At 47.4% G+C, this 26,315-nt stretch overlaps 1 protein-coding gene across 1 annotated transcript; it reads right to left on the bottom strand.

Annotated features, from left to right (window-relative positions):
• Nucleotides 1–24,010, bottom strand: LOC130266670 (A-kinase anchor protein 8-like). The gene is made up of 14 exons (XM_056515947.1): nucleotides 23,919–24,010; nucleotides 22,479–22,517; nucleotides 21,378–21,410; nucleotides 20,051–20,801; nucleotides 18,937–19,459; nucleotides 17,593–17,869; nucleotides 16,744–16,791; nucleotides 15,459–15,543; nucleotides 14,493–14,634; nucleotides 11,682–11,775; nucleotides 9,376–9,506; nucleotides 6,777–6,872; nucleotides 307–786; nucleotides 1–152 (listed from the first exon to the last, which is right to left on the bottom strand). Exons 1-13 carry the CDS (start codon nucleotides 23,935–23,937, stop codon nucleotides 322–324), a joined length of 2,703 nt encoding a protein of 900 aa, XP_056371922.1. The 5' UTR covers nucleotides 23,938–24,010; the 3' UTR covers nucleotides 1–152; nucleotides 307–321.
• Nucleotides 24,011–26,315: the final 2,305 nt, after the last annotated feature.

The raw sequence follows: 26,315 nt of genomic DNA, 5'->3' as shown, positions 1-26,315 counted from the left end.
GATTTCTGCCTTTATTGGAATTTTCCAAACTTCCAAATTTTTTTTTGTTTTTCCCATTTTTGGGGAAATTTTTCTTCCTGAAATTTCCCCAAATCCCAGCAGAGAATTCCTCCAGGATGGGAAAAATTGGGAATTTCCGTGGCTGCTTCATCCTGGAAGGGAAAAAAAAAAAAAAACTAAAAATGGGGGAAAAAATAATAGAAAAAAATAAATTTTGAAGAATTTCCCAGGAATTATCCCCAAAATTCCAACAGCAGCGTGGAAAAAAATCTGGAAAAATCCAAATTTCATGGATTGAAGCCTCACCTTTTCCTGGAATTTTCAGGGCTCTTCCAAATTTTCCTCTTCCTCCTTTTCTGGGTTTTTTTCTTCTTTTTCTGGGTTTTTTTCTTCTTTTTCCAGGATTTTTTCCTCTTTTTCAGGGATTTTTTCCTCCTTTTCCCCCTCCTCTTTTCCCTCCCCTCCCTCAGTTTGGTTTTGGGGGGAAATCCCCAATTCCTGCGATTTTTCTGCTGTTTTTTCCTGGGAATTTTCGGGATTTTCTGTTGTTTTTTCCGGGGAATTTCCCGGAATTCCGGGATTTTTTTGGGAATTCTCAGGAATTTGGGGATTTTCTGGCTCCTCCTCATCGTCCTGCAGGAAGGGAGGCATCAGGAGGGGCCTGGGCAGGAATTCCTGGGATTTGGGGAAATCTGGGATTGGGGGATTTTGGGGATTTTCGGGAGGTTTTGGGGGTTCCTCGGCCCCGTCCGGCTCCGGGGGCTCGTCCGTGAAGGGATCTTCACCCTGGAAATTGGGAAATTTGGGAAAATCCTGGGGAAATTGGGAAAATGGGAAATAATGGGGAAATTGGGGGAAAAATCCTGGGAATTTGGGGAAATTGTGGGAATTTGGGAAATTGGGAAAATGGGAAATAATGGGAAATTTGGGAAAATCCTGGGGATTTGGGAAAAATGGGGATTGGGGAATTGGGAATTTGGGAAAAATCTTGGGAATTTGGGAAAATGGAAAAAATCCTGGGGAAATTGGAAAAATGGGAAATTGGGAAAATGGGAAATAATGGGGAAATTGGGGAAAAATCCTGGGAATTTGGGAAAATGGGGATTGGGGAAAATCCTGGGGAATGGGAAAATGGGAAATAATGGGGAAATTGGGGAAAAATCCTGGGAATTTGGGAAAAATGGGGATTGGGGAATTGGGAAATTTGGGGAAAATCCTGGGAATTTGGGAAAAATGGGGATTGGGGAATTGGGGAAAATCCTGGGGATTTTGGGAAAATTGTGGGAATTTGGGAAATTGGGGAATTGGGAAATTTGGGGGAAAATCTGGGAATTTGGGGAAATTGTGGGAATTTGGGAAAATGGGAAACTGGGGAATTGGGAAATTGGGGAAAATGGGAATTTGGGGAAAATCCTGGGAATTTGGGGAAATTGTGGGGATTGGGAAAATTACGGGAATTGGGAAATTGGGGAAAATGGGAATTTGGGAAAATGGAAAAAATCCTGGGGAAATTGGAAAAATGGGAAATTGGGAATTTGGGGAAAAATCCTGGGAATTTGGGGAAATTCTGGGGATTGGGAAATTGGGGAAAATCCTGGGGAATGGGAAAATGGGAAATAATGGGAAATTTGGGGGAAAATCCTGGGAATTTGGGGAAATTGTGGGAATTGGGAAATTGGGAATTTGGGAAAAATCCTGGGGATTTGGGAAAATGGAAAAAATCCTGGGGAAATTGGAAAAATGGGAAATTGGGAGAATGGGGAAATTTGGGGAAAATCCTGGGAATTTGGGGAATGTGGGAATTTGGGAAAATGGGAAATTGGGAAATTTGGGGGAAAATCCTGGGAATTTGGGAAATTTTGGGGAATTGGGGAAAATCCTGGGGAAATTGGGAAAAACAAAATTGGGGAAAAATCCTGGGGATCTGGGGAAAATCCCGGGAATTTGGGAAATTGGGGAAAATGGGAAATTGGGGAAAATCCTGGGAATTTGAGGAAAACAAAATTGGAGAAAATCTTGGGGAATGAGGAAATGGGAAATTGGGGAAAATCCTGGAATTTGGGAAAAATTCTGGGAAAATTCAGTAAAAATCCTGGGGAATTTGGGAAAATTGGGGAAATTGGGGGGAAAATTGGGGAAATTGGGGAAAATCCTGTGGAAATTGGGGAAAATTTTGTGGAATTTGGGGAAAATCCTGGGGAAATCAGGAAAAATGGGAAATTAGGAGAAAAACCGTGGGGAAATTGGGGGAAAAACCTGGAAAATCAGAAAAAACCCACAGGAAATAGAGAAAATTTGGGGAAATAAACCATGGAAAATTGGGAGATTTTGGGGAAACAAATTTGGGAAATCAGGGAAAATCCCATGGGAAGGTGGAAAAATGGGGGGAAAACAAAATTTGGGGGGAAAATGGAAAACCAGGAAATCAGGAGGAGAAAAAAAAGGTGGAAAATCAGTGAAAAACCCACAGAAAATCTGGAAAATTTGGGGGGAAATCCCAGGAATTTGGGGGAAATAAATCTGGGAATTTCTGCTGGGAAAACCATGGGAAGAGCTTGAAATCCCAGTTTGGCCCCCAAAAATTCCCAAAATCCAAAGTTTGGCCAAAAAAAAAGGTGGAAAAGGCTCCAATCCTTGGGAAGAGTCAGATCCCAGGAGGAATTTTGGGATAAATTTGAATTCAAAGGGAAAAATTCCTGGAATTTCACATCCTGGGAATTTGGGAATTCTGCTGCTATTTCTGGGGTTGGGATCCCAAAATTCCCAGGATTTTTGGGGTTTTTTTTTTTTTTTTTGGGAAGGGGGAGGTTGGAAGTGGGAATCTCATCCCAGGGGGTTGAGAGTTGTGGGAATTCCAGGAATTCTGGGAATTTGGGGAGGGAGGAGGAGAAACCTCAATGCTGCAAAGGGGGAAAAAATGGGATCATGGTCCTGGAATTGTCCCAAACTTGCCAAAAAATCATCTGAAAACCTCCAGGAATTGTCCTGAAATCTTTGGAATTCATCCTGGAATTATCCCAAATCTCTGGGAATTGTCCCAAAAACTGCAGGGATTGTCCCAAAATCTCTGGGAATTATCCTGAATATCCAGGGCTGGGATAATGGGAATGATCCCATCCCACACAACCAATCCCAGGCTCAACATCCCTGATTTTCCTGGGATCCAAAATCCTTTTTTGGGATCCAAATCCCTTTTTTTTGATCCAAATCCCTTTTCCCCCTGGAATCCAAATCCCTTTTTTGGGGGGGATCCAAAATCCCTTTTTTTGGGATCCAAATCCCTTTTTTTGGGATCCAAAATCCCCTTTTTTGGGATCCAAATCTCTCCTTCTGGGATGGATCCAGTCCCTTCTTTTCCTGAGATCCAACATCCCTTTTCCCTGGACCTGAGCTCCATCTCCCCAGGATCCAAAATCCCTTTTTTATTTTTTGGGATCCAAATCCCTTTTTTTCCCAGGACTCCAGGTCACTTTTTCCAGGATCCAAGCTTCTTTTTCTTGGGATTTAAGTCCCTTTTTTCCCTGGACCTGAGCTCCATCTTCCTGGGATCCTAATCCCATTTTTCCTGGGACTCCAAGTCCCTTTTTTTGGGATCCAAAATCCCTTTTTTTTGGGATCCAAATCCCGTTTTTTGGGATCCAAAATCCCTTTTTTCCCCAAGACCTGAGCTCCATCTTCCTGGGATCCAAATCCCATTTTTCCCAGGACTCCAGGTCTTTTCCTGGGACCCAAGATCCTTTTTTTGGGATCCCAAATACTTTTTTTTCCCCTGAGATCCAAGATCCCTTTTCCCAGGATCCAAAGTCCTTTTTTTCCTTTTTTTTTTGGGATCCAAATCCCTTTTCCCCCTGGGCTCCAGGCCCATCTTCCCAGGATCCAAATCCCTTTTTTTGGGATCCAAAATCCTTTTTTTTTGGGATCCAAAATCCATTTTTTTTTGGTTCCAAAGTACCTTCTTTTCCCAGGATCCGAGGTCCATCTTCTGGGATTCAAATCCTGTTTTTCCTGGGATCCAAGGTCCTTTTTTTCCCAGGATTTGGGGTTTCTTCTTGGGATCCAAATCAGTTTTTTCCCTGGACCCGAGATCCATCTTCCTGGGATCCAAATCCCATTTTCTGGGATCCAAATCCCATTTTTTCCTGGGATCCAAATCCCATTTTTAGGGATCCAAAATCCCATTTTTTTCCCCGGGATCCAACGTCCCTTTTCCCCAGGATTTGGGGTCTTTTCCTGGGATCCAAATCCCATTTTTCCCAGGACTCCAGGTCCTTTTTTTTTTGGGATCTGAGGTCCCTTTTCCCAAGACTCCAGGTCCATCTTCCCAGGAATCCAAAGTCCTTTTTTTTGGGATAAAAAATCCCCTTTTTCCCTGGACTCCAGGTCCTTTTTTTTGGGATCCAAATCCCATTTTTTTCCTGGGATCCAACGTCCCCTTTCCCCAGGATTTGAGGTCTCTTCCTGGGATCCAAAATCCCATTTTTTGGGATCCAAGCCCCTTCTTTTCCTGGGATCCAAAATCCCTTTTTGTTTTGGGATCCAAATCCCATTTTTCAGGACTCAGGTCCTTTTTCTCTTGGGATCCAAGCTCCTTTTTTTTCCCATTTTTCCCAGGATCCAAAATCCCTTTTTTCTCCCGGGATCCAAGGTCCCTTTTCCCAGGACTCCAGGTCCATCTTCCTGGGATCCAAATTCCCATTTTTTGGGATCCAAATTCCCATTTTTTGGGATCCAAATCCCATTTTCCCCTGGACTCAAAGTCCTTTTTTCCCAGGATTTGAAGTCCTTCTTCTTGGGATCCAAAGTTCCTTTTTTTGGGATCCAAATTCCCATTTTTTCCAGGATCCAAATTCCCATTTTTGGGATCCAAAATCCCTTTTTGTTTTGGGATCCAAATCCCTTTTTTCCCTGGACTCCAGGTCCATCTTCCCAGGAAACAAAGTCCTTTTTCTGGGATCCAAAATCCTGGTTTTTCCCGGGATCCAAAATCCCTTTTCCCCAAGATTTGGGGTCTCTTCTTGGGATCCTAAGTCCCATTTCTTGGGATCCAAATCCCACTTTCCCCCAGGATCCAAAGTCCATTTTTTTGGGATCCAAATCCCATTTTTTCCACAGGATCCAAAGTTTCTTTTCCCCAGGATCTGGGGTCTCTTCTTGGGATCCAAATCCCATTTTTCCCAGGATCCAAAATCCATTTTTCAGGATCCAGATCCCATTTTTTGGGATACACAATCCCATTTTTTTCCCTGGACTCAAAGTCCTTTTTCCCCAGGATCTGAAGTCCTTCTTCTTGGGATCCAAAGCTCCTTTTTTTGGGATCCAAATCCCATTTTTTTTCAGGATCCAAATTCCCATTTTTCCCTGGATCCAAAATCCATTTTTCAGGATCCAAATTCCCATTTTTTGGGATCCATAATCCCATTTTTTCAGGATCCAAATTCCCATTTTTCCCAGTCCCCAGCAGGCAGAGTCACTATTTTTCCCACTTTTTTTTTTTTCCTCCCATTTTTCCAACTTTTTCCCAGCCTGGGTCCATCCCAAACCTCTGGGATTTTGGGAAGGAATTTTTGGGATCTTGGAGCTTCTCCTGGGATCCTCCAGAGGCGCCTCCAGTTCCTTTTGCTCTGCGGATCCTGCCCAGAATATTCCGGAAAATCCCGGAATTCCCAGCCCAGCCCCCAATTCTGGTGATCCCAAAGAGGAAAATTTGGGATTTTGGGAAATTTTGGGGTGGGAATTCCCACCTGGGTGGGGCTGGAGTCGCCCCAAAATAACAGAAAATTCCTAAAATTTCCAAAATTCACAAAAATTCCAATAATTCCTGAATGGGAGCCACGGCTTCAGGGAAGGATTTTGGGAAAATTCCAAGATTTGAAGGATTTTTGGTTTAATACTGAAGAGATGAGGAAAAATTGGGAAAATATTAAAAAAAAAAAAAAAAAACCAGCCCAAGAGTGAAAAAAACCACCAATAAAAAAAACCCCAAGACTGGAAGTGAAAAAAAGAAAAAAAAAAAGGGAAAAACTTGGGATTTTGGGGGATTTTTTTAGGACTTTTGAGGGATTTTTTGGGGAATGTTGGGGGATTTTTTTGGGAATGTTGGGGGATTTTTTGGGAAGTTTTTTGGGAGAATTTTGGGGATTATTTTGGGGGATTTTTTTTGGGAATTTTGATGGAATATTAAGGGATTTTTCTGGGAATTTTGGGGCATTTTTTTGGGATAGGGCTCCAGGATTTTGGGGATTTTTGGGAATGGGAGCCACAGCTCCATGAAGGGGAAATTTGGGGAAAAAATTCCCAATAAATTCCCAGAAATGCCAAAGGAAATAAAAACCTCAGGATATGAAGTGAAAAACAGAGAAAAAAATGGGGGGAAATCCAAAAATCTTTTTGGGAATGCTGGAATGCAAAAAAAGGGGAAACAAATTCCAAAAAAAATCCCCAGGAATACCAAAAACACGGAAAAAAAAGCAGGGGAAAAAAAAAAAAAAAAAAAAAAAAACACCAAAAAATGGGGAAAACTCCAAAATTTCCTGGAATATTTTGGGAATTCCCCTCTGGGGTTGCTGGAACACCAAAAAAATCCCAAAATAACAGAAAAAAAAAACCAAAAATTGGACAAAAAAACCAGCAAAAATATTGCGGAAGGTGCGGATTTTGTGGGAATTTTGTGGGAATTTTGTGGGAATTGTTTTGGGAATTTTTGGGAATTTCTGGGGAAGGGGCCCTGGGCTGTTGGGAATTCCCAGGGAAGGGAATTCCCCCGTTCCCAGGGGTACCTGGAGGTATTTTTCCAGCATTTTGACGATGTGTTTGTTGTTCAGGACGCTCTTGGCCACGTGCAGACTCGTCTTCTTGAACTGCTCGGCTGCCAGCTGGAAAAACGGGAAAATCCCGGAATTCCGGGAATTCCTGAGGCTCTGGGGGGATGGGAATGGGGAAAATCCCGGAATTCCGGGAATTCCTGAGGCTCTGGGGGGATGGGAATGGGGAAAATCCTGGAATTCCGGGAATTCCTGAGGCTCTGGGGGGATGGGAATGGGGAAAATCCCAGAATTCCGGGAATTCCTGAGGCTCTGGGGGGGATGGGAGTGGGGAAAATCCTGGAATTCCGGGAATTCCTGAGGGTTTGGGGTGTTGGGAATGGGGAAAATCCCGGAATTCCGGGAATTCCTGAAGGGTTTGGGGATGGGGAAAACCAGGATAAATCCCAGAATTCCAATGGGATCCAGGGGGAAATGGAAGGAAAATCTGGGATAACTCTGGGAATTGCACAGGAAGTCTGGAATAACTTGGGAATTCCAATGGATTCCGTAGGAAAACTGGGATAACTCCAGGAATTCTGAGGGATCCCAAAGAAAACCAGGATAAATCTGGGAGTTTTCCAAAGGGGAAAATCAGGATAAATCCTGGAATTGCAATGGGATCCAAAGGGAAATTGAGGGAAAATCTGGGATAATTCTGGGAATTGCACAGGAAAAGTGGGATAACTGTGGGAATTCCCATGGAATCCTGGGCTGACTGTGGGAATTCCCATGGAATCCCAGGAATACTCTGGGAATTCCCATGGAATCCTGGGCTGACTGTGGGAATTCCCATGGAATCCAAGGATAACTGAGGGAATCCCGATGGAATCCAGGATAACTCCAGGATAATCCAGGATAACTGACCCCAGGCTGACTGACCCCAGTGTGACCCCATGCTGACCCCAGTCTGACCCCAGGATAACTGACCCCAGTCTGACCCCATGCTGACCCCAGGCTGACCCCAGTCTGACCCCAGGCTGACCCCAGGCTGACCCCAGACTAACTGACCCCAGTCTGACCCCAGGATAACTGACCCCATGCTGACCCCAGGCTCACTGACCCCAGGCTGACCCCAGGCTGACCCCAGACTAACTGACCCCAGTCTGACCCCAGGCTGACCCCAGGCTGACTGACCCCATGCTGACCCCAGACTAACTGACCCCAGTCTGACCCCAGGCTGCCCCCATGCTGACCCCAGTCTGACCCCGGGCTGACCCCAGGCTCACTGACCCCATGCTGACCCCAGTGTGACCCCAGTCTGACCCCGCACTGACCCCAGGATAACTGACCCCATGCTGACCCCAGTCTGACCCCATGCTGACCCCAGGATAACTGACCCCAGTGTGACCCCAGGTCACTGACCCTGCGGCTGCGGTTGTGCTCGGCCGAGCGCAGGTGACCCCAGTCTGACCCCAGGCTGGCTGACCCCAGTCTGACCCCAGTGTGACCCCGGGCTGACCCCATGCTAATCCAGGCTCACTGACCCCGGGCTGACCCCAGTGTGACCCCAGGATAACTGACCCCGGGCTGACCCCAGTGTGACCCCAGCATGACCCCGCACTGACCCTGCGGCTGCGGTTGTGCTCGGCCGAGCGCAGGTGCCGCTGCAGGAGGTGTCCCTGCGCTGACCCCAGGCTGACCCCAGGATAACTGACCCCAGTGTGACCCCGGGCTGACCCCAGGCTGGCTGACCCCAGTCTGACCCCAGCATGACCCCAGGTCACTGACCCTGCGGCTGCGGTTGTGCTCGGCCGAGCGCAGGTGCCGCTGCAGGAGGTGTCCCTGCGCTGACCCCAGTCTGACCCCAGTGTGACCCCAGGCTGACCCCAGTGTGACCCCAGTGTGACCCCAGCGTGACCCCAGGTCACTGACCCTGCGGCTGCGGTTGTGCTCGGCCGAGCGCAGGTGCCGCTGCAGGAGGTGTCCCTGCGCTGACCCCAGGCTGACCCCGCGCTGACCCCAGTGTGACCCCAGGCTCACTGACCCCAGGCTGACCCCATGCTGACCCCAGTGTGACCCCAGTCTGACCCCAGCATGACCCCGCACTGACCCTGCGGCTGCGGTTGTGCTCGGCCGAGCGCAGGTGACCCCAGTGTGACCCCAGTGTGACCCCAGAATAACTGACCCCAGTGTGACCCCAGTGTGACCCCAGTGTGACCCCAGGCTGACCCCGGGCTGACCCCAGTGTGACCCCAGTGTGACCCCAGGATAACTGACCCCAGTGTGACCCCAGGATAACTGACCCCAGTGTGACCCCAGTGTGACCCCAGGTCACTGACCCTGCGGCTGCGGTTGTGCTCGGCCGAGCGCAGGTGCCGCTGCAGGAGGTGTCCCTGCGCTGACCCCAGGCTGACCCCAGGATAACTGACCCCAGTGTGACCCCAGGCTCACTGACCCCAGTGTGACCCCAGTGTGACCCCAGTGTGACCCCAGCATGACCCCAGGTCACTGACCCTGCGGCTGCGGTTGTGCTCGGCCGAGCGCAGGTGCCGCTGCAGGAGGTGTCCCTGCGCTGACCCCAGGCTGACCCCGGGCTGACCCCAGTCTGACCCCAGGCTGACCCCGCACTGACCCTGCGGCTGCGGTTGTGCTCGGCCGAGCGCAGGTGCCGCTGCAGGAGGTGTCCCTGCGCCGGGATCAGCATGTCACACGCCAGGCAGTGCGCCGCCTCGATCCGCTTGAAAAAGTGCTCCTGCCCGATCCCTGGGCACGAGAGTCCATCACAATTCCGGGGAAATTCCCAAAAAATTCCACGGAATGCTTCGGAAATGTCAGACACAGCCCTTCCCGCCCCAAAATTCCCTTTTTCGGGGGTCAAATCCATCAAGTTTTACCCAAACAATGAGGATTGGCCTCAGTCTGATTGGAAAAGTGCTCCTGGCCGATCCCTGGGCATGGAACATTCCATCAGCTCCCAAAGAATTCCCACAAAATTCCCCAAAAATTCCATGGATTTGGTTGGGAAAAAGTCCAACAGGAGCAGTTCCAGCCCAAAAATTCCCTTTTTCGGGGGTCAAATCCATCAAGTTTTACCCAAACAATGAGGATTGGCCTCAGTCTGATTGGGAAAGTGCTCCTGGCCGATCCCTGAGACAGGAACATTCCATCAGAATTCCAGGGAAATTCCCAAAATTCCATGGAATGCTTTGGAATTGTCAGACAGAGCCCTTCCCGCCCCCAAATTCCCTTATTTTGGGGTGAAACGTGTCAAGTTTTGCCCAAAAAATGAGGATTGGCCTCAGCCTGCTTGGAAAAGTGCTCCTGGCTCATCCCTGAGACAGGAACATTCCAACAATGCCCAAAAAATTCCCAAGAAATTCCCCAAAAATTCCATGGATTTGGTTGGGAAAAAGTCCAACAGGAGCAGTTCCAGCCCAAAAATTCCCTTTTCCTGGGGGTCAAATCCATCAAGTTTTACCCAAAAAATGAGGATTGGCCTCAGTCTGATTGGGAAAATGCTCCTGGCCGATCCCTGAGACAGGAACATTCCATCAGAATTCCAGGGAAATTCCCAAAATTCCATGGATTGCTTTGGAATTGTCAGACAGAGCCCTTCCCGCCCCAAAATTCCCTTTTTTGGGGGTGAAACGTGTCAAGTTTTACCCAAACAATGAGGACTGGCCTCAGTCTGATTGGAAAAGTGCTCCTGGCCGATCCCTGGGCATGGAACATTCCATCAGAATTCCAAAGGATTCCCAAAAAATTCCATGGAATGCTTCAGAATTGTCAGACAGAGCCCTTCCCGCCCCAAAATTCCCTTATTTTGGGGTGAAACGTGTCAAGTTTTGCCCAAAAAATGAGGATTGGCCTCAATCTGCTTAGGGAAAGTGTTCCTGGCCGATCCCTGGGCATGGAGAATTCCATCACAATTCCAGGGAAATTCCCAAAATTCCATGGAATGCTTCAGAAATGTCAGACAGAGCCGTTCCCGCCCCAAAATTCCCTTTTTCAGGGGTGAAAAACATCAAGTTTTACCCAAAAAATGAGGATTGGCCTCAGCCTGCTTGAAAAAGTGCCCTTGTGGTTGATCCCTGAGCCCCAAATCCCCAAAAAATTCCATCAATTCCCAAAAATTCCCATGGATTGGGTTGGGAAAAGTGCAATAGGAGCTGTTCCCACCTCAAATTCCCTTTTTCGGGGATGAAATGCATCAAAGTTTTACCCAAAAAATGAGGATTGGGGATGATTCCCTCAATGAAATGTTCTTGGCAGAAAACTCAAATATCCCAAGAATTCCCAAGAATTCCCAATAAACTCCCCAGAATTTCCATGGATTGGGTCACCAAAAGTGCAACAGGAGCTGTTCCCACCCCAAAATTTCCTTTTTTGGGGATTAAATCCATCAAGTTTTACCCAAAAAATGAGGATTGGCCCCAGTCTGATTGGGAAAATGCTCCTGGCTGATCCCTGAGTCCAGAAAATTCCATCGATTCCCAAAAAAAATCCCAAAAAATTCCATGGATTTGGTTGGGTAAAGGTCAAACAGGAGCAGTTCCAGCCCAAAATTCCCTTGGTCAGGGAACAAATCTATCAAGTTTTACCCAAAAAATGTGGACTGGGGATGATTCCCTCCAGGAAATGCTCCTGGCAGATCCCTAAAACCCAAAATTCCCAAAAAATTCCACGGATTGGGTTAGAAAAGGTCAAACAGGAGCAATTCCAGCCCAAATAAACCCAAGAAAAACTCAAATAAACTCAGAAAAAAAAATCCAATTTTAGCCTAAAAAAATTCCCAAATACACCCAAGAAAATCCCAATAAACCCAGGAAAAAAATCCAATTAAAACCTAAAAAATTCCCAAATAAATCCTGGAATTTTAACCCCACAGAATTCCTGGAATATCCCTTGGAATTCCCAGGAATTCTGGGAATTTCCTACCCTTGAAGGGGTCGGGTCTCTGTTTGTTCCCCTCCTTCTCCGTCAGCTCCTGGCGCCGCTTCTCGATCTTCCTGTTCCTGTTCACGATGTATTCCTGGGAAAAGGGGAGTGGGAATTTGGGAATTCTGGGAAATCTGGGAATTCTGGGAAACCTGGGAATTCTGGGAATTCTGAGAAAAACAGGGAAGTGGGAATTCTGGGAATTCTGGGAAAGAGGGAAATTGGGAATTCTGGGAAACCTGGGAATTCTGGGAAAAACAGGGAAGTGGGAATTCTGGGAAATCTGGGAATTCTGGGAAAGAGGGAAATTCGGAATTCTGGGAAACCTGGGAAAAACAGGAAAGTGGGAATTCTGGGAAATCTGGAAATTCTGGGAAATCTAGGAAAAACGGGAAAGTGGGAATTCTGGGAATTCTGGGAAAGAGGGAAATTGAGAATTCTGGGAAATCTGGGAAAGAGGGAAATTGGAAATTCTGGGAAATCTGGGAATTCTGGGAAATAGGGAAATTGGGAATTCTGGGAAATCTGGGAAAGAGGGAAGTTGGGAATTCTGGGAAACCTGGGAATTCTGGGAAAAACAGGGAAGTGGGAATTCTGGGAAAGAGGAAAATTGGGAATTCTGGGAAAAACAGGGAAATCTGGGAAATAGGAAAATTGGGAATTCTGGGAAATTTGGGAATTCTGGGAAAAACAGGGAAATCTGGGAAATAGGAAAATTGGGAATTCTGGGAAATCTGGGAATTCTAGGAAACCTGGGAATTCTGGGAAAAACAGGGGAATCTGGGAATTCTGGGAAATCTGGGAATTCTGGGGGAACAAGGAATTCTGGAAAAAAAGGGGGAATCTGGGAAATCTGGAAAAGAGGGAAATCTGGGAAAACACGGGAAATCTGGGAATTCTGGGGAAAAAAACATGGGAAATCTGGGAAAATCAGATTTTCCACCTAAAAACTCAGCAAAAATTCAAAAAAAGCCAGGAAAAAAATTCCAAATAAATCCCAAAATCCCAGATTTTCAACTTGGAAAAATCCCCAAGAACCCTGAAAAATGACGAGAAAAAAACCTCAAAAAATTCCAAATAAATGGCAAAAAATCCGATTTTTTACCAAAACATTGCCCCAAAATCAGAAAAAAAACAGGAAAAAAATTCCAAAAAATTCCCAAGTGTTCCCCAGCCCCAGAATTCCATGACATGTTGGGATTTTTCCCCTGATCTGCAGGAATTGGACAGTTTTTTCAGGCAGTTTTGGTGCTGATGTAGTGCAGCGTGTCCCCCAAAACTCCCCAAAAAATGAAAAAAAAAATCCCAAAAAAAGCCCAAAAAAATCCCCAAAAAATTCCAAAATCAGGAAAATAATCCCCAAAATCCCAGATCTCCAACTTGGAAAAATCCCCCAAGAAAATCCTGAAAAATAATGGGGGGAAAAATGCGAAAAATTCCAAATAATTCGCGAAAAATCCGAATTTTCGTGGAAAAATTCGCAAAAAATCCCAAAAAATCCAGGGAAAAAATTCTAAAAAAATTCCAAAAAAATTCCCAAGTGTTCCCCAGCCCCAGAATTCCATGAAATGTTGGGATTTGCTCCCCACCTGCAGGAACTGGAGGGTTTTGTCGGGCAGCTTGGTGCCGATGTAGCGCAGCGTGTCCCGGTGGGATGGGAAAAATCCCCCAAAAATAAAATAAAAAAAGCCCCAAAAAAATCTAAAAAAAATCCCAAAAAATCAGGAAAATAATCCCCAAAATCCCAGATTTCCAACCTGGAAAAACCTCAAGGAAATCCTGAAAACTAATGGGGGGAAAAACCCAAAAAAATTCAAAATAAGTAGCGAAAAATCCAAATTTCCACCTAAAATCTCAGAAAAACCCCCAAAAAATCAGGGAAAAAATTCCAAAAAATTCCAAAAAGATCCAAATTTTCAACTTAGAAAAAATCACTATCTTGAAAAGTGACGGAACAAAAAACGCGAAAAATTCCAAATAAATGGCGAAAAATCCGATTTTTCACCTAAAAACTGCCCCAAAATCAGAAAAAAAACCAGGAAAAAAATTCCAAAAAAATTCCCAAGTGTTCCCCAGCCCCAGAATTCCATGAAATGTTGGGATTTTTCCTCACCTGCAGGAACTGCACGGTTTTGTCGGGCAGCTTGGTGCCGATGTAGCGCAGTGTGCCCCGGTGGAATGGGAAAAATCCCCCAAAAATAAAATAAAAAAAGCCCCAAAAAAAGCTCAAAAAAATCCCAAAAAATCAGGAAAATAATCCCCAAAATCCCAGATCTCCAACCTGGAAAAATCCCCCAAGAAAAACCTGAAAAATAATGGGGGGAAAAATGCGAAAAATTCCAAATAATTCGCGAAAAATCCGAATTTTCTAAAAAAATTCCAAAAAAATTCCCAAGTGTTCCCCAGCCCCAGAATTCCATGAAATGTTGGGATTTGCTCCCCACCTGCAGGAACTGCACGGTTTTGTTGGGCAGCTTGGTGCCGATGTAGCGCAGCGTGTCCCGGTGGGATGGGAAAAATCCCCCAAAAATAAAATAAAAAAAGCCCCAAAAAAATCTCAAAAAAATCCCAAAAAATCAGGAAAGTAATCCCCAAAATCCCAGATTTCCAACCTGGAAAAATCCCCCAAGAAAAACCTGAAAAATAATGGGGCGAAAAATGCGAAAAATTCCAAATAATTCGCGAAAAATCTGAATTTTCGTGGAAAAATTCGCAAAAAATCCCGGGAAAAAATTCTAAAAAAATTCCAAAAAAATTCCCAAGTGTTCCCCATCCCCAGAATTCCATGGAATGTTGGGATTTGCTCCCCACCTGCAGGAACTGCACGGTTTTGTCGGGCAGCTTGGTGCCGATGTAGCGCAGCGTGTCCCGGTGGAATTTGCTCTGCAGGTGCCTCTGGATCTCCTCCTCCTCCAGGCTCCTGAATTTGCACACAGAACAGGCAAACTGGATCCTGCAAAAATTAAATTTCAGTCAAAATCAGCCCAGAATTGGAAAAAAATTATTCCAAATTGGGATAAAGCAGGAAAAACGGTTAAAAAAAAAAAAAAAAAAGGCATAAAACCCAAAAAAAAACCAAAAAAAAGCACAAAAAAAGCAAGAAAAACAAAAAACGTTCAAAAATGTAAAAATTCCCAAAAAATTCCCCAGAATTGTCTGGAATTCTCAAAAATTCCCAGAATTCCCAAAAATCGCCTAAAATTGCCCAAAATTCCCAGAAATTAAAAAAAAAAAAAAAAATAAAATCCCCCAAAACTTCCCTAAAATTCCCTGAAATTCCAAAAAATTTCCTAGAATTCCCAAAAAATCCTTAAAATCACCTAAAAATGCCCAAAGTTCCTAGAATTCCCCCAAAAAAATTCCCAACAATTTTCCCAAAAATCTCCTAAAATTGCCCAAAATTTCCAGAAATTCCCCAAATCCCCCAAAATCTCCGGAATTCCGAAAAAAAAAATGCCAAAAAATTCCCCCAAAAATTCCCAGAATATCCAAAAAAATCCCCAAAATTCCCTGGAATTCCCCAAAATTCCCAGAAATTGCCAAAAAAATTCCCCAGAATTAAAAAAAAAATTCCCAGAAGTTACCCAAAATTCCCCCCAAAATTCCCAAAAATTCCCCCCAAAATTCCAAAAAAATTCCCAGAAATTCCCAAGAAAATCCCCGAAACTTCAAAAAATCGCCCAAAATTGCCCAAAATTCCCAGAACTCCCAAAAAAAAATCCCTCAAAAACTTTCCAAAATTCCCAAAAATTCCCCAAATTCCAGGAATTCCCTCACCTGTCCATGGCTCTGTCTCTCATCCTGTCCCTCCTGCGCTGCTTCTCCCGTTTCTTCTTCACCTCCTCGTCCTCATCCTCCGATGCTGAGGGGAAAATTTGGGAATTCTCATCCCAAAAAAAAACTTTTCCAACATTCCCAGAACCCAAATCCTTGGCATTCCCTCATTTTCCCTTTTTTTCTCCCTGATTTCCCCATTTTTTCCCCAATTTCTTTCCCCATTTTTCCCCTGATTTTCCCATTTTCCCCTGATTTTTTCCCCCATTTTTCCCCAATTCTTTCCCATCTTTTTTTCCAGTTTTTCACATTTTCTCCCAGATATTCCTGTTTTCCTGTTTTTCCATATTTTTCCTCCATTTTTTCCTGAGGTTTTTTTCCCTTTTTTTCCCCATTTTTCTCTGGGTTTTTTCCCATTTTCTCCCTGGTTTCCCCTCATTTTATTCCCCCACTTTTTCAGTTTTTTTCCCAATTTTTCCCTTTTTTTGCCCAATTTTTCCTTTTTCCCCCCAGTTTCTCCCTTTATTCCAGAGAATTTTTGGGAATTCCTACCCCAAATTCCCAAAAATCTACCCCAAAACCTGGAAAAAACTTGGGATTTTGGGTGTTTTCCCCTTTCCCAACCACAAATCCCAAAAAAAACAAAGCTGGAAAATCCCAAAATTCCAGAAATTTCCCCTCCAAACAGCCCCAAAATCCTGGGAATTCTCCTGGAAAACAGAATCTGGGATCTCCTGGAAAAAAAAAAAAGAAGAAAAAAGAAACATTGGGGTCAGTTTCTTTTTAATTTCCTGTGGGAAAAGCAGAATTTTGGGAATTTTCACCTCATTTTTACAGATATTCCCCAAAAAATTTTGGTTTTCTGTGGAATTTTTAAGGCTGGAAAAGCCCTGAGGGATTTGGGAAGTCCAGCCCTCCTCTGCTTCTCCCAGATTTTGGAATTATTCCCAAAAATCCCCCTCAAAATTCCCAAAAAATTCCCAAAATCCCCAAATTTCTGATCCCGCCTGGAAATAAAACCCCAAAATTTGGGATCCAGCCCCTCCAAGAGTCAAATTTGGGTTTAAATTCCCAATTTTTCCCATTCCCAGATTTTTTTGGGGATTCTCCAGGCAGGGAAATCCTCCTGGGAATTGAAAAAGGGGGAAAAAATCCATAAAATTTGGATTTTTTTGGGGATGATTTGGGATATTCCAAAGCAGAAAATTCCCTAATTTTTTGGAATTGCTGCAGAGCTCTTAAATTCCCCAAATTCCTGGATTTTGAGGAATTCCTGGAATACTCACACCTCTGTCTGCCTCATCCAAGGATTTTTCATCTCCTTCACCTTCATCTCCTGCAGGAAAAATGGGAAAATTTAGTGGGAAAATGCCAGAAATTGGGAAAAAAGGGAGAGAAATTCCAGGAAAATCTGGATATTTCCAGGAAAAGCAGGAAATACAGGAAAAAATGATGGAAATTCCCAGGAAGAGGGTGGAAATTTGGGAAAAAAAAGGCTGGAAATGCAGGAAAAGGAATTTTGGGGCCATTCTGGAGTCATGGGGAGATTTTGGGGCCATTTTTAGGGGAATTTTGAGGTCATTTTGATGGAATTTGGGGTCATTTTGGGGGAGATTTTTGGGGTCATTTTCAGGTCATTTGTGGGAAGATTTTGGGGTCATTTTGAGTTCATTTGGGATCATTTTGGGGCCATTCTGAGGGGAATTTTGAGGGGAATTTCAAGGTTATTTAGGGGGGATTTCAGGGCCATTTTAGTGGAATTTGGGGAGGGATTTTGGTGCCATTCTGGTGGAATTTGGGGCTATTCTGGTGGAATTTGGGGAGGGATTTTGGTGCCATTCTGGTGGGATTTGTGCCCATCCTGGTGGGATTTGGGGCCATCCTGATGTAATTTGTGCCCATCCTGGTGGGATTTGTGCCCATTCTGATGGATTTTGGTGCCATTCTGATGGAATCTGGCGCCATCCTGGTGGGATTTGGTGCCATTCTGATGGAATTCTGCCCATTCTGGTGGGATTTGGTGCCATCCTGGCGGGATTTGGTGCCATTCTGATGGATTTTGGTGCCATTCTGATGGATTTTGGTGCCATCCTGATGGAATTCTGCCCGTTCTGGGCCCACCCCAGGGACTCTGTACCGTGCTCCGAGTCGCGCTCGTTGCCGTCGCTGTCGCTGCGCGGGTTTTTGGGATCCTCGTTGCCAGGCTCGTTGCCAGGCTCGTTGCCAGGCTCGTTGCTCCCAGTGTTCCCAGTGCTCCCAGCGTTCCCAGTGCTCCCAGTGTTCCCAGTGCTCCCCTCCTCGTTGCCCTCCTCGCTCTCCCCGTTGCCGTCCCCGCTGCGGGAGCGTTTGCGCTTGCGCGGCCCCTCGGGCTCCCAGCGCCCCCCGGAGCGAGCGCGGAACCCGCGGCGCCGGCCCTGGGGGAGAGGGGAACCCCAAATGAGAAATGGGGAGAGAGGGGAACCCCAAGTGAGAAATGGGGAGAGGAACCCCAAATGAGAAATGGGGAGAGGGGAACCCCAAAGTGAGAAATGGGGAGAGAGGGGAACCCCAAATGAGAAATGGGGAGAGAGGGGAACCCCAAAGTGAGAAATGGGGACAGAGGAACCCCAAAGTGAGAAATGGGGAGAGGGGAACCCCAAGTGAGAAATGGGGAGGGGAACCCCAAGTGAGAAATGGGGAGAGAGGGGAACCCCAAATGAGAAATGGGGAGAGGGGAACCCCAAAGTGAGAAATGGGGAGAGGAACCCCAAAGTGAGAATTGGGGACAGAGGGGAACCCCAAAGTGAGAATTGGGGACAGAGGAACCCCAGAATGAGAAATGGGGAGAGGGGAACCCCAAATGAGAAATGGGGAGAGAGGGGAACCCCAAATGAGAAATGGGGAACAGGGATGAGAAATGGGGAGAGAGACGAACCCCAGAATGAGAAATGGGGAGAGAGGGAACCCCAAAGTGAGAAATGGGGAACAGGGATGAGAAATGGGGAGGGAGGAAAAGTGGGGGTGAGAAAAAGGGGATTGAGCAAAGGTGGGAGTGAGAAAAATGGGATTGAACAAAAATGGGATTGAGCAAAAATGGGATTGAGCAAAAACGGGATTAAGCAAAAATGGGAGTGAGCAAAACTGAGATTGAACAAAGATGGGATTGAACAAAAATGGGAATGAACAGATATGGGATTGAACAAAGATGGGATTGAACAAAAATGAGATTGAACAAAGGGATTCCATCAGGGGTGCAGGAATTGGAGTACCAGGAAAGAAGGGATTTGGGGAAAATAAGGGATTTGGGAGAAAAAAATGGGAAACAACGAGAAAAAAAGCAGAAAAAGCAAGAAGAAAGTAGGGGAAAGGTGGGAAAAAGCAGGGAAAAAGTGGGAAAAAAGTGGGGAACAAAGCTGGAAAAGTGCAAAATAAGTGGCACAAAGTGGGAAAAAGGAGGAAAAAAGGGTAAGAAAACATTTAAAAGGAGGAAGTGAGCACTCACCAGGTGCAGGCCGCCGGCCCAGGGCAGCGCCCCCATCCTGTCCCTCCTCCTCATCCCGAAGGGAGCTCGGCCCATCCCCGGCATCCCCAGCTCGCCGGGGTAGTCGGGATAGTCGGGATAATCGCCGGGGTAATCGCCGGGGTAATCGCCATAATCGTACTCGGGGTAGTCGGGATAGTCGGGGTAGTCGGGATAATCGGGATAGTCGGGATATTCGGGCCCCAGCGCCTGGGAGAAGAGCGAGGGCAGCCCGCGCGCCCCGCTGCCCCGGAACTGCAGCTCGCTCCAGCGGGAGCCGCCCGGGAACTGATCCGGGAGGCGCCGCCGGAAGCGGCCGCGGCCGGGAGCGGCGCCGGAGGCGGAGCCGGAAGTGGCGCGCAGCAGCCCCAGGGCGCCGCGGGGCCGGGCGGGATCGCGGGCCCCGAACGGAGGGTTCCGCTCGCGCTCCCGCTCCGGGGGGAAGCGGAACGGATCCCGCGGGGAGCGGGAGTCCAGCGGGGAGAAGGAGTCGAACCGGAACGAGCTGGAAAAGAACGGGAATAAAACGGGATTAGCGGGGAAATGTGGGAATGGAAACTGGGACTGGGAGGGGGAAAGTGGGAATAAAAACAGGATTAGGGGGGAAATGAGGGAATGGAAACTGGTATTAGGGGGGGAAACGTGGGAATGGAAACTGGGATTGGTGGGGGGAAAGTGGGAATGGAAACTGGGATTGAGAGGGAATATGGGAATGGAAACTGGGATTGGTGGGGGGAAACGTGGGAATGGAAACTGGGATTGAGAGGGAATATGGGAATGGAAACTGGGATTGGGGGGGAAATGTGGGAATGAAAATTGGAAATCGAAACTGGGATTGGAGGGGGGAAATATGGGAATGGAAACTGGGAAAAACGCTAGAATTTTGAGATAAAATTACAAAAAAGTACCAAAAAAATGATGGGAATTCCACAAATTAATAGGAAAAGCTCTGGAATTTTGGGATAAAACCACAAAAAAACACCAAAAAAAATCTCCCCAGTTCCATGGGAAAACCGCTGGAATTTTGGGACACTCCACAGTCCTGTGAACTCGTGGGAAAGGCAGGAATCTGGGGGGAAGTGGCACAGAGCCCCACCTGTCCTGCTCCGGGCGCCCATCCCCCGCCGTGCCCTCCTTGGCCAGCAGGTCCAGGCGCTGGTTGATCTTGGCAATGATGGAGTCAGAGCTGGAGCCCAGCTCTGCTGAGCCCGAGGAGCCCAGGCCCAGCGAGGATCCTGAGCCCAGGCCCAGCGAGGATCCTGAGCCCAGGCCCAGCGAGGATCCTGATCCTAGGCCCAGCGAGGATCCTGATCCTGCTCCGAAAGTGGATCCTGATCCTGCTCCAAAACCGGATCCTCCTCCAAAACTGGATCCTGCTCCAAAACTGGATCCTGCTCCTGATCCAAAGGTGGATCCTGACCCAAAGGCAGCTCCAGATCCTGATCCAAAGGTGGATCCCGAGGATCCCAGTCCCAAAGCAGATGCAGATGATCCAAAGGCAGTTCCTGACCCTGAGCCAAAGGTGGATCCCGATGACCCAAAGCTGGATCCCGCAGATCCAAAGGCAGATCCCGATCCCGATGATCCAAAGGCAGCTCCAGACCCTGACCCCACAGATCCAAAGGTTCCTGATCCCACAGATCCAAAGGCAGCTCCAGACCCTGATCCCACAGATCCAAAGGCAGCTCCAGATGCCGAGGTTCCCTCGCTGGATCCCAGCCCCAGCTCCGCAGCCTTGGGAGGCTCCCAGGAGCCCCCGGGAGCCGCCCCTCCCCCGTAGCCATAGGAGGCTCCAGGGGGTGTGGGGGCAGAGCTGGGAGGGGTGTAGAACTCATAGCCCTCGTAGCCTGGGGAGGAAAGGGTTAATCAGTCATTAATCAGTTCATTAGAGGACAATTAAGAAGGGAAATGAAGAATTAGACAGGTGGGATCCCACAAGGAAAAGCCCCGGGATCATTCCAAGGGAATCTAGGGAGTTTAGAATTCATAACCCTCATAGCCTGAGGATTAAAGGCTTAATTAGTCATTAATCAATCAATTAGGAGATAATTCAAAGGAGAAATGAAGAATTAGAGGGGTGGGATCCCAACAGGAAAAGCCCCAGGATCATTCCAAGGGGATTTGGGGGGTGTAGAACTCATAGCCCTCGTAGGCTGGGGAGAAAAGGGTTAATTAGCCATTAATCAATTAATTAGGGCATAATTAAAAAGGCAGAGGGGTGGGATCCCAGCAGGAAAAGCCCCAGGATCATTCCAAGGGAATTTGGGGGGTGCAGAATTCATAACCCTCATGGCCTGGAGATGAAGGGATTAATTTAGTCATTTAGTCATTAATTAGTAATTAAAAAGGGAAACAAAAATTAGAGAGAATGGAGGAATTGGGGAAGAATCTGCCCAGAATTCCCAGAGGACCCCCAGACCCACCTTGCCAGCTGGTCGCGTTCGTGGCGTAGGAACCTGGGGAAAAACAGGAAAAAATGGGAATTCTTCATGGGAAATGGGGAATTTGGGGTGAAATCTTGGGGGATTTGTGGGAAAAGGGGGGATTTTGGGAGAGGTTGGGATTTGAGGGGGTGGGTTTTGCATCAAAAATTAGGAAAAGAAGGGAAAAAATTTGGGAGAATGAAGAGATTTTGGGAGTTGGTGCTGGGGTGGGGAGGAAAGGGGGAAATGGGAAAAATGGGGGAAAGGGAGAAAAAGGGGAGAAAATGGGGGGAAGAGTGGAGAAAATGGGGAAAAAAAGGGAGGAAAAGGCAGGAAAATGGAGAAAAAAAATGGGAAAATGTGGGAAATGGGAGAAAGAAGGAAAAAGGGAGGGAAAAGGGGAGAAAATGGGGGAAGGGAAAGGAAGGAAAGGAGAGAAAAAGGGGAAAATGGAGAAAAGGAGGATAAAAAATTGGGGGAAAATGGAAAAAAGGGGGCAAGGGGAAACGGGGGAAAATGGGAGAAAAATGGGAAAAAATGTGGAAATGGAGAAAAAAAAATGGGGGTAAGGGTAGGGAAATGGGAAAATGGAGGAGGAAAAATGGGAAATGAAAGAAAATTTGAGAAAAATAGGGAAATTGAGAAAAAAAGGGAAAGAAATGTGGGAAAAAGGGGGAAATAGGGGGAAAAAGAGATGGGAAATGGGAAAAATGGGGGGAAAGGAAAAAAAATGGAAGAAAAGGAGAAAAAGGGAAAAAGGAGAAAAAATGGGGAAAGGGGAAAAAGGGGAAAAAAGTGGGAAAACAAGGGGAAGAACAAGGGAAAGGAAAAAGGGAAGGAAAGGGGGAGGAAAAAAAGAAAGTGAGAAAAAAGGGAGAGAAAAGGGAGAAAAAATGGAGAAAAAAGGGAGAAGAAAGGGAGAAAAGGGTGAGAAAAAGGGGAGAAAAAGATGAAAATGGGGAAGAGGAAAAAAAGGAGAAAAAAGGGAGAAAAATAGGAGGGAAAGGAAAAAAAAGAAGAAAAAAAAGGGGAGAAAAGAAAAGGGGGAAGGAAAATGGAGGGGAAAAGGAAAAATTCAGGAAAAATTTGGGAAAAACTCACCCTGGGTGCCAGTGGCCCCAGTGCTCCAGGTGCCATATCCTGGGGGAAAAGGAAAGATCTGTCAGCAGGCGAAGGAAAATTCCCAATTTTCCCAAAAATCTCAAATCCCAGCCCCAAATCCTTCACTGTGGATCCTGAAATAATTCCAGCCAGGATTTCATAAATTCCAGGTGGGAATTAAGTGATAAATCCCATTTAGCCATCAAATCCAAGGAAGGAAAGAATGGTGGGATTTTTGTGGCCTTAAATTGAAGGAAAATTCAATTTCCAGGGGTTTTTGGAGCTCCTGAAGGTGGATTTGAGACAAGGAAAGGATGAAGGGCTCTGGCTGGGAACACAATCCAGAATTTTGGGAATATTTCTCCTCTGCCATCCCAAAAAGCTCCAGTGAGGGGCTTTGATGCAGCTGGAAAAGCTTGGATTGAGGGAATTCCTGCAATCCTGAGGGGACCCAGGGGAAATTCCAGAGAAAATCCTGAGGGGATCCAGGGGAAATTCCAGGGGAGATCCTGAGGGAATCCAGGTGGGATCCAGGGGAAATCCTGAGGGGATCCAGAGGAAATTCCAGGGGGAATCCTGAGGAGTTCCAAGGGGAATTTCCAGGGGAATCCTGAGGGAATCCAAGGGAATTTCTAGGGGAAACCGTGAGGGGATCCTGCAAGAATCCAGGGGAATTTCCAAGGGAGAGCCTGAGGGGATCCAGGGAAATTTCCAGAGGAAATCCTGAGGGGATCCGGGGGGATTTCTAGGAAAAATCCTGAGGGAATTCAGGGGAATTTCCAGGGGAAATTGTGAGGAGATCCTGAGGGAATCCAGCGGGATTTCCAGGGGGAATCCTAAGGGAATCCAGAGGAATTTCCAGGGGAATCCTGAGGGGATTCAGGGGGAATTTCCAGCGGGAATACAGGCGGGAATTCGAGAGGAGATCCAGAGGGCGATCCAAGGGGGCTGCGAAATTGGGGATTCCAGGGGAATCCCCCTGAGGAGAGGGCACGGGAAGTCCTGAGGAGGGCACAGGAGCCCCGGGAAGGAGACACGGGACGCCCAGGGAGGGGACACGGGACCCCCCTCAGGTGCCGTCACGGCTGGGACGGGACAGGACGAGGGAAACTGAGGCACAGGTGGGGGGGCGGAGCCGCGGCCGCCATTTTGTGTCGTCTTCAGAAATGGGCCCGGCGCCATTTCCGCCCCCCCCGCCCCCTCAGGGCACGACCCCTAACAGCCAATCAGCGCCGCCCTAGCGGTGAGTGACGTGGCACTCAGCCAATCAGCGGCGCCGCCGCCTCACGGTGGGGCGGGCGCTGCGCTTCCCGCTGCGGCGGAGCCCCCCCCCACCGCTACCCGCCGGTAACGGAGCCGGTGCTGAGGAAGCGACGGGAAGGAGCCGCCGCCACACCGAGGGAGCGTCAGAACAGCGGGGCCGCCCCGCCCCGCACCTACCGCCGTATCCCGGCTCCATCCCCGCCACCTCCGCCCGGCGCTGCCGCCGCCGCCGCTTCAGCGCCCGCCCCAGCCGCTCGCGCACGCGCGCCACCGCCCGCCTGCCACTGAGCCCCGCCCACGATCCTCCTGATTGGTTGATCTCCACAGAGGCGTGTCCCGCCCACAGCTCTCATTGGTCAGACCTGTTCCCGCCCACGATCCGATTGGTGGATTCGCTTCCTCCCTGAGGACATGACCTGTCAATCACGGGCGTTCTGGCTCCTGATTGGGCGGCGCCGCGGGGCGCGGCCCTTGCCGGCCGTGAGGGGAAGGAGGGGCCGCCATGGAGCCCCCGGGGCCGGGAGCGGAGCGGCCGCGAACCGACCCCGAAATGCTCCCCGGGCAGGGCCTGAGTGGCCTTAAAATGGCCCCGGAGCGGCCCCTGACAATGACAATGTCCCCAGTGCCTCACAGTGAGTGTCCGCAGCTCCTCAGTGACAGTGTCCCCAAATCCCCTCACGGTCCTCAAATCCCCTCACAGCTTCCCCAAATCTCCTCAGCGTCCCCAAATCCTCTCAAAGTGTCCCCAAATCCCCTCAAAACCGCCTCACAGCTTCCCCAAATCTCCTCAGCGTCCCCAAATCCCCTCACAGCTTCCCCAAATCTCCTCAGCGTCCCCAAATCCTCTCAAAGTGTCCCCAAATCCCCTCAAAACCGCCTCACAGCTTCCCCAAATCTCCTCAGCGTCCCCAAATCCTCTCAAAGTGTCCCCAAATCCCCTCACAGTGTCCCCAGATTCTCTCAGGGTCCCCAAATCCCCTCAGAGTTTCCACAAATCCCCTCAAAGTGCCCCCAAATCCCCTCACAGTGTCCCCAAATTTCTTTTTTCCACTCTTTTCTTCCATCATTTTTTCCATCGTTTTCCATCTCTTTTCCCTCCTTTTTTTCCCATCCCTTTTTCCATTTTCCCCATTCTTTTTTCTGTCCCTTTCCCATCATTTTTTTATCCCTTTTCCCATCCCTTTCCCATCACTGTTCCATTTTTTCCATCACTTTTTCCCATCCCCTTTCCAATCCTGGGTGGAATTTCCCCATTCCTGGAGAGAAATTTACTTTTCCTGAAGCGAACTTTCTCTTTCCTGGCAGGAATTTTCCCATTCCTGAAAGTATTTTTCCTTTCTTGGCAGGAATTTTCCCAATCCTGGTAGGAATTTTCCCTTTCCTGGCAGGAATTTCCCCATTCCAGAAGTAATTTCCCCATTCCTGAAGGAATTTCCCCATCCCAACCCACCCTGGAGCATCCCAAACCCCACAATTCCCAAAAAAAACCATCCCCACATCCACCATTCCCTCCACCAGAAACCCAAATTCCAAGATTTTCTCTGGATTTTGAGCAGGAAAATCCCAACTCCAAACCCATCAGCAGCAGGATTGGGCTGGAAACTTCCCAAAAAAATGAAAATTTGGGATTTTGGGGTCGTTCCAAGGATGAGAGAGTCGGGATAAGCTCGGGATGAGTCCTTTAAAATCCACAAAAACCTCGGGAATTCTCCCGTTTCACAACGGACACAACGGCACCGAACGCTCCGAGAGGGGAGGGAAAAACAGGGAAAAAACGGGGAAAAAACGGGAAAAAACGACAGGAAAACAGCAGGAAAACATCAGGAAAACATCAGGAAAAGGGGATCCACAGCCACAGGAAATCCTGGAAAAACCCCAGCGAGGTGAGGGGGACAAATCCCAGCCTTGTCCCACCTGGAAAAATCCCCGTTCCCAAGGGAAAAGGGGAAAAATTCCCACAAATCCACCTGGGAAAAAAAAAAAAAAAAAGGGATCACAGCAAAATTTTGGGAAGTCTGGTAGAAAAAAATTCCCAAAAGAATTCGAGAGAATTTCTGGGTTTTTTTGGGAATTTCTCCCCCAAAAAAATCAATGAAATTCTCTCTTTTTCCTGGGAATTCCCAGAAAAAAAAAATTCCAATGGGATTCTCTCCTTTTGCCAGGAAATCCCCAAAAAAACCAACAAAATTCCCTCTTTTTCCTGGGAATTCCCAGAAAAAAAACAAAAAACAACAACAACAGAAATCTCTCCTTTTCCCTGGGAAAAAAACTATCCAACGAAATTCCCTCTTTTTCCTGGGAATTCCCAAAGAAAAATTCCAGAAGAATTCCCTCTTTTTCCCAGGAATTCCTGGGATTTGGGGCTGGGAACAGGGAACATCCACAGACACGGATCTGACACATCCAGGGAATATTTTGGGTCCTTTTCCCCTCAGGAATTCACTCCTGCAACATTCCAGAGGTTTCCTCTTCATCCTGCTGCTCTTCCCTTGGCAATTCCTCTGGGAATTCCTCAGGATTTTGGGAATTTTCTGCCTTTTCTGGCTCTGGATTTGTCCCTGTTCCCCTTTCCTG

This window comes from Oenanthe melanoleuca, unplaced genomic scaffold (genome assembly GCF_029582105.1).
Source record: "Oenanthe melanoleuca isolate GR-GAL-2019-014 unplaced genomic scaffold, OMel1.0 S137, whole genome shotgun sequence".
Lineage (NCBI taxonomy): Eukaryota > Metazoa > Chordata > Aves > Passeriformes > Muscicapidae > Oenanthe > Oenanthe melanoleuca.
The sequence above is the reverse complement of the archived record's forward strand: the minus strand, read 5'-3'. Positions and strand labels throughout refer to the sequence as shown.